The sequence below is a fragment of the Eurytemora carolleeae genome, unplaced genomic scaffold (assembly GCF_000591075.1).
Source record: "Eurytemora carolleeae unplaced genomic scaffold, Eaff_2.0 scaffold150, whole genome shotgun sequence".
Classification (NCBI taxonomy): domain Eukaryota; kingdom Metazoa; phylum Arthropoda; class Copepoda; order Calanoida; family Temoridae; genus Eurytemora; species Eurytemora carolleeae.
The window spans coordinates 213320-221313 of NW_019396434.1; the positions used below are offsets into that span (position 1 = coordinate 213320).

The 7994-nt window shown below is 30.4% G+C and overlaps 1 protein-coding gene across 1 annotated transcript; it reads right to left on the reverse strand.

Annotated features, from left to right (window-relative positions):
- Nucleotides 1-40: 40 nt before the first annotated feature.
- LOC111703259 (uncharacterized) lies at nucleotides 41-6553 on the reverse strand. Its single transcript, XM_023475150.1, has 6 exons — nucleotides 6530-6553; nucleotides 5603-5665; nucleotides 5472-5532; nucleotides 4436-4525; nucleotides 1740-1853; nucleotides 41-390 (listed from the first exon to the last, which is right to left on the reverse strand). Exons 3-6 carry the CDS (start codon nucleotides 5524-5526, stop codon nucleotides 98-100), a joined length of 552 nt encoding a protein of 183 aa, XP_023330918.1. The 5' UTR covers nucleotides 5527-5532; nucleotides 5603-5665; nucleotides 6530-6553; the 3' UTR covers nucleotides 41-97.
- Between the last annotated feature and the right edge of the window lie 1441 nt (nucleotides 6554-7994).

The following is a 7994-nucleotide window of genomic DNA, read 5'->3' on the forward strand; positions in this document are numbered from 1 at the left end:
ATCCGGTCTTTGTTTATAAATCATAAATGCCAAAACTATATCAATTAAAGAATGTATATTTTCAGCTCTAAATAAACTTGTTTAATTCCACAAATCTTTACACTTTAGTTTGATCGATCTCAATCCATAAATGCCCCAAAGTTGGAACAGATTTCAATACAAATTTTCTTTTTCCGGAAAATGTCGCAATGCCATCAATACCCTTAGTTTTTGCATCAATGGTTGCTCTGAAGGTAGAATCAGTTCCGGAATACTGATAAAATTCATTTTTTTTCTCGATTAGTTTCATAACAATGTTGCCAGGTAGGAAAATGTTTTCTTCTCCCAGAATACTTGAATCCACGCCAACAATCTGACAGCTGATATAATGCCACTTCTCACATTCAGTTACTGAAACATGGCCAATTATAACACTTTTTTAACTAGTTTCATTATTGCAATGGTTGATTGTTTCACATCACTTTTGCTAGCGTCATTTAAACTTATACCTCATTTTTGCCTTAAATTATTTTGCTGCATACAGTTTTTGCTATACATTTTTTTATGCTATAAAATTTTTTTATATGGAAAAAATCCCTAGCACTCTGCCCCTACTTTAACTTCTGTGCCCGGCCCCTCTTGTAACTTGCGGTGCCTCTAAAGGCCTACCTTGGCCAAAAGTATAAGTTTGAACTAGGATGTTTAACATGTAAAAAAAATGTTTGTAAGATAAATAAAAATGTCGTAAATAAGTGAATTAAAAAATGACGTTATAGCACAAATGGCATTGACAATAATGACAACAACAAAAAAATTGGTAGAGCCGTGACAATTTTACTCATGTCAGAGAATATAAGAAAACAAGAAAATGATGACACCAGGTTTGAGATTTTCTTCGTTATGTGATTTACGGTTTTTCATGTTAATCCAGGGAGTAAGGAATAGAAGGGAGATATAACTGACGCGGTTCGCCCTACCATATGATTATACATGCTTTACAGACGAAGTACTCCATTTGAAAAGAGTTTTTTTAAAGGTCGTCTTTTAATTTTTGAAATGTACTTTTTACTTTACCATAATAAATAAAAACAATCTTATTTAATATAAAAAAAAATTCGTTTGTGTTGCTAATAATTTTGCATCTTAAAAAATGAATTTATTTGGCGATTTTCAGCATACTTGTTTCCCTGTTAAATGTATTCAATGACCTTTTCTGAATGCATGTACGCGGTAATTGTGCATAAGACGACATTTAAATATTTCTTATTCAAATGGAGTACTTCGTCTGTAAAGCATGTATAAAAATATGGTAGGGCGAACCGCGTCAGTTATATCTCCCTTCTATTCCTTACTCCCTGTGTTAATCCTTTCGCACCAGAAATAAGGAAAAGCCATTTTTGGCTTTATATGCACAGTTAACACCAATATTGAAATTTACAAACCAGAACCTATCGTAGACTAAAAAATATCTTTTGATTTCATAATTTCTTAGAATATTTTACTGACAGGGAAAAAATATTGTTAAAAACTTAGCCATGTAATTGAGGATTTTATGGCTTTCCTGTTTTTATTTTCCTGAAGATGTTAGCTTTCTTGTACAAAGCCAATAATGGCCGGCCTCTCGGTGAAAAAGGGTTTTAAAGACGTTCGAGGATTTTAGAGGCTTAAAAATCCTAAAAACCTATTTTTTGGGGGGGAGGGGAGAGGGTATCACTATCCAGTAATAAATTTGCCCAAGAAAGTTGTGTGGTTTTCCTTACCTGATGGATTTAGATCTATTAGCATCTTTGGTTCCTCCGACTCACTATTAGCATAATCACGTTCATTTTCATTATTCTCCACGTGCAGGTCGATGTCAGACACAGGTTCAATCTCTTTTCACAAAATATTAGATTTTCTTAAATAAAAGCGGAAAAATTGATTTCAAATTTTTCGTGTTTTGATAAATTATGTGCAAATTGAAGAAAAAAATTGTATTTGCTTATAGAAAAATGTGCAAAAAATAACAATAAACAAAACAAAAAATTGTCTCCCAGGTTCTGAGGGTACTGTACAGTGTACAGTGTACAGTGTACAGTGTACATTGTACAGTGTATACGTAATTTCAAAGAACTCCCTATTTCAAGATGTTAATCCCCAAATCACAACGGTGTCCAACTTTAAATTATTTTTTTGTTAATTCTAAGGCCGTATCATTTCAATGGAATGCTATTTTTAACCCGTTTTTTAATTCTTGAAAACAGCTGCATATGTTTACATAAGTTTTTACCAAAAATTCTTTCTTTTTTATTTTAACCACTGGATTGAACAATCTTCATCATCAATGTTGTGGTGTGTTTGCATATAGCAAACACCACCCACCGGGCCTATTTATTGGTTAGATAATGAGGAAATTTTAGAACATTTTTTATCCACAATGTTTTGGGACATCTTTTCTCGCACAAAGCGCCAGAAAATACAGATTTGATCAATCGTTAAAAAAGCTTTAAATAATATCTGTCTCCAGTGTAATCTAGTTATAGTATAATAGATATTGATATGATATACTGAAAAGAATAAAAAATATATTTTTAAAAAGTTTTTTGCTTTTTTTTAACTACTACATTGTATAATGGTGTGATTTGTAATTATGGTCAAATGGTCAAATGTCGGGTAAGTCAACCCTATTCCGATTGGGCTATTTTGGTCTATTATAGATTTGGGTGGGGGGGGGGGGTGTTTTCCTATGATTTTGCCCTTAGAGTTGAGATAGGGGATGCATATTCCTAGACCAACTTTTCAAGGCCTGCTCATTTAAAAAAACCAGACCTCTAACTTTAATTGTCAGGGAGGATTTTTAAAAATTTAAAAAGTATGTCGAAAAATTTTTCAAATATGGCTATTTTTACTTTTGACAAATATTAACATATTACATATGTTCATGTTTCCATTTTTCAAGGCCTTTTCAAATTTATAAGTCTTAGCCCTGTAGCTTCATGAATAAAAAAGTAATTAACCATTTCTGATTTTTTTAAACACCGACCCGCTGATTGACCATTCTCCACCCTATCCTATGCATAGAAAAAAATAATTTAACAAGATTTGTTCACTACTATGTAGGGATGTTAACGTTTTCATTCTTTTGAAAAACGATCGTTTCGTTATGAAAGCGACGACGAAAAATCGAAACGAAACGACCGTTTTTAAAAAATATCGTTTTTTTAAAAGTTCGTTTTTTAAAAATGGTCGTTTTTCAAAACGACGACCCCTCGTTAACGATCGTTAACGAGCTTTAACAAAGAGAGGAAACCGACCTGATGGGCATCTGTACTTATCATTGAGTAGTTTTTAAAAACTTAAGTAGTTTTAACTCCCCCACAACTGTTAAACTTCATGTAAGACGACATTCAATAAAGTAGCATATAATTTTTTTCTAAAACTAAAGTTTTTCCAAAAACTACCGTTTTTATAAAGTTCGTCGTTTCGCTAACGATCGTTAATGACAACCCTTCGTTAACGATCGTTAACTTCGACCCTTTTTTAACGATCGTTAGCATAATTGTCAATATATTTTTTTTCAAAAACGATCGTTTTTTCAAAATGATCGTTTTTTAAAAAACAATCGTATAAAAAACGGTCGCAAATCGTTTATAAAAACGATCGTTTTCAAAACGATCATTATTCGTTTTTTAAAAGTTCAAAACGATTGTAAAACGAAACAAAAAACGGTCGTTTAACGATCGTTTTCAAAAACGATTAACAACCCTACAACTATGGTGTTGAAAAAGTGAAGAAGTTTTAGCGTTCTAATGTAAGCCATTTTTATGTTATTTAGAAGAAACCACAGGGTGGGGGAAGAGGGTGGAAAACCCCCCCCCCCCCTTCCTCATCGTGATAGGGTTTATATAGATTTTAAACTTCATTTTTTTTAAACAAAAAAAATTGTGCTCGGTTACTCGCGTTAAACGTTCAACCCCCCCCCCCNCTCAAGCTAAACCTCCACTACGCCTCTGTGTACAACATCCCATCCCAAATAGATTACCAAGTCCAATAGGTGGCAACAGAGACAATTATACATGACGTCACAAGTGTCAAATATAACAAGGAAGACAACATTTTCTCCCATTGGTTGACATGTTTTCCAAAATTAGATAAAAAAGGTTAAAAACAGAAAAATGTACTTATTTCACCAGAAGATAAGCACTTTATTAAGCTATTATTAATAATTTTGTCAGACACATATTCTGTTGACACTTGTGACGTCAGAATACAGCTGTGCTGAGAGCGTACACATTCTACATTGCCATCTATTGTACTTGATAATCTATTTGTTCCATCCGGTTGCTCTTGATCAGCCAACGGTTTCAAGGAACAGTTGTGAATCAGGCATGCCCTTCCTTTAAATGGAAGGTCACATGAAATTACGCCAACAGTCCCTTTAAATTTAAAAAGAAAATATTTTGAAAAAAAAAGTTTCCTGAAGGTTGTTTGAGTTTGACTAGATACTGTTTTAATTTGTCTTGTCCAGGCTTTTTCACTGTCTGAAGGAAATACGTTCCAGAACTTTCTAAATATTTATTAGAGGGAGAGACTGGTTAGGTAACATATTTGAACCGAGAGTGCAGTGTTATAGAGAAATGTTTTTGGATTCATTTAATACCATTGAGGCGTTTTAAAGGTGTATAATTTCTAAGTCAGAGCTTAATTTCGTTCTAAAACTTCACCAGAAGGAATGGTCCTCAGAAGAAAAGTTTTTTTGCAATTGTGTAATAATCCCGACGAAACATGTATTAATGCAAATTCTTTCTACTTGGAAACGTTACATCTAGCCAGAGATTTGATTAGAGGTAATGTTTAGCCTAAGGTATAAAAAATTATAATAAAGATAATTAATGTTTTACAGTATTTATAGAAATCTTATCAGTGCTGAAAACTCTAGAAATGGATACCTTAAATCCCAATCGCTTAATCTAAATATCCATGTAGACAATTTTAATTTCCTTTGAGTTGCATACACTTTTGAGACAATCTTAAGATTAAATTAGTCTTGAAATTAAAAAAAAGAGAAGATCAAGCATTGATCTCGATATCCACAATTCTAGAGTTTTCAACTCAATTCGATCAAACGAAAATAGTTAAAGAAAGTGTAACTATCGCAAGCTTCGATAGAACTTAAGAAATATTAAATTTGTAGGATATGATCCCATAAAAGTTTAACTTTTTTAAAATCTATTAAAATCATAAAAGATTCTACAAATTGTATCTAAAATCAAAGTTTTAAAAAACACTATCAAAATTATATTTGGCTATAAACTTTTGTTTTGTTGTTTTGTAGCGATAGACAGATATACAGATAGACAGTTCGATTGTTCGAAATTTGTCAAAAAAAATCATATAAGATTGTTAGATCGTTGATGCCGTTAATCGTTCATTTCGAAATTTTAAACATGCAACAATTGGAAGTTATTGGTGAGGAAGGGGGGGGTAAGATTAAAAAATTTAAGTTGTAATACCTGTTAAAATACTACTAAGTAGAATTGTAAGAAACAGTTCTTTTTTTGAAAACATGACAAGCTGAAATTTAGTTGATTTAAGAAAATTATATATTCTAATTTTTGTTTTAATTAAAAATTTTTATTTTTACCTATTTGACCTCCCTCTGCTGTTAAACTCAGTTGAAATCCAAATATTTTATAAGAATTTCCATCTGAAAATGTTTAGTTGTATAAAAATCGGATTACAAACAAATAGAGATTAGAAAATTTGAGTTTGAGGCAAAAAATCAATTCATTTAGAATCTAAATAAAGCAACATGTTTATTTGTCATATGTAATTGACAGTTAACAGAATGGAAAAATAAAAAAAATTAATCATAATTTTTACTTTATTTAACGAATTAATGAGATAAAACAACGAACAGTCATACAAATGAAAACCATAAAACTCTGGAATTGAAAGAAGACTTTTGGACTCAAGTTATAACTTTGAATAGTCAAATGATCGTGATACAAAAGAATTTTACAGTGTAAAAAAGCCCATAGTTTACTTAATAAGTTACGTGTAACACCATTTGCTTTCTAACGTCATATAAATACACTTAACTATGGCTTTAATGTCGTCTTCCTATTCCACAGTGAACTCAAATAGATTCTAATACAATAGATGGCAACTTAGAATTTGTATACTCTCAGTACAGCTGTATTCTGACGTCATAAGTGTCAACTCAGTTTTTGTTACCAACAAAATTATTAATAATATAAATAATTTTAGACTAAAGTGCTTATCTTTCAGTAAAATAAGTGCAAATGTTCTTTTTTCTGTTTTTACACTTTTTATTTAATCTTGAAAATGTTATCAAATGGGAGAAAATGTTGTCTTCCTTGTTATATTTGACACTTGTGACGTCATGTATAATTTTTCCATATCCCTGTTGCCACCTACTGTACTTGATAATCTATTTGAACTTACTGAAATTCACTGAAGTTTATAAATGTTTTAATTTTCTTTAGAAATTTATCTTTTTTACTTGCTTCACTGAAACTATTTAAGGTTTCACTTAATTTGAACAAACCTTGAACTTGTCGGTTTTTTTACTGATTTAGCTAATATAATACAAAACTGTATTTGATCATAAAACTATGAAATATTAGATTTAAATATATTCATATAGTATTATATATATCATATATCACATACATATATTGCATAAATATATATGTATACGTACAAATACATATTATAAAGATACAAATTGTAAATTAATGTTATCATTATGCATATATAACATTAATATTATATAATATTTAATTTCCTTTAATTATTATTTTGAAATCTAACACTAATTTTAACTAAACGGTGGAAGCTTTTAAAGATCATACAATTTCTAAAATTAAGTTTATATTTGTTTTAATGTTTCAGACAAGAGGCTTCTTCTTGTTAAAATCAAATTTTAAAAAAATTGACACAGTTCATAAAGATGAATATTTTAACAACTTTTCACAAAAAAAAGATTTTTTACAGTATTTTTCTCTTTCAATTTTAAGATTTGAACTATAAATATCATAAGAGTTATATATTTTAGCTCTTTAATAATTTTTTTATTGGACATTCCTTAAAGATTCATTAGCGACAGTCACACCAAACACAATTTGTGCTTTGATTTTTCCGCCAGCTAAAAATCTAAAAATGTGTTCTCGCCTCGACAACGTTTTTTTTCACATAAGAAATAGAGACAAATCTTTGCGGAAATCGTCGTACAAAGTAATGCCCTGTGCTAACACCATTGTGTTACCTCAAAACTGTAAAAATCACTTTCGAGTGCGTAATTTCATATTTTTATTGTAAACAGTTTCTTTATATGTACATGCAGGGAAATTCTTAGTTACGAAACTGTCTAAATACTTAAATGATAAAATAATCATGAACATTTTAATCCTAAAAGACATAGGACGACATTTCATTCAATCAGTTTATTAGGATCAGGTACTGTATGATTTTATTTATGAACAATCTGCGCCCGAATTCAATTTAGAGAACAATATTTAATAGGTCACATTCGTACTTACTAACTAATGGAAGATAAAGGGTAAAAAAGAAAAGTAGCAAAAGCGAAAACAATGTTTTAAATTTAGAAAATTAATAATTTTAAAAAAAGCTAAAATGTATTGAATATTTTTCACGTTCACTGACCTATACGGATTTAAGAGGTTGAGCTGACCCCTCCATCCAAACATTTCAATTCACAACGATACTATTGAAAGCTTTGTCTAATCAGTTTAAAACTGTGGATTTTCCATACAAAAGTGCAGTTTGCGCATACAGCATGAAAAATGTATAGAGGTTAGAGGTACAAATAAACACTTTGAAACCTAGAAAAACGACATTATTAAATCTTCTATTAACCAGATAAAGGTTTCAATCGGACAATGCCATCTTTTGTACGAAGGGTTATTTAAAATTACGATGATAATCCCTTTAAAAGAATTACGATGATATTTCCTTTAACAGAATTACGATGATATTCCCTTTAACAGAAT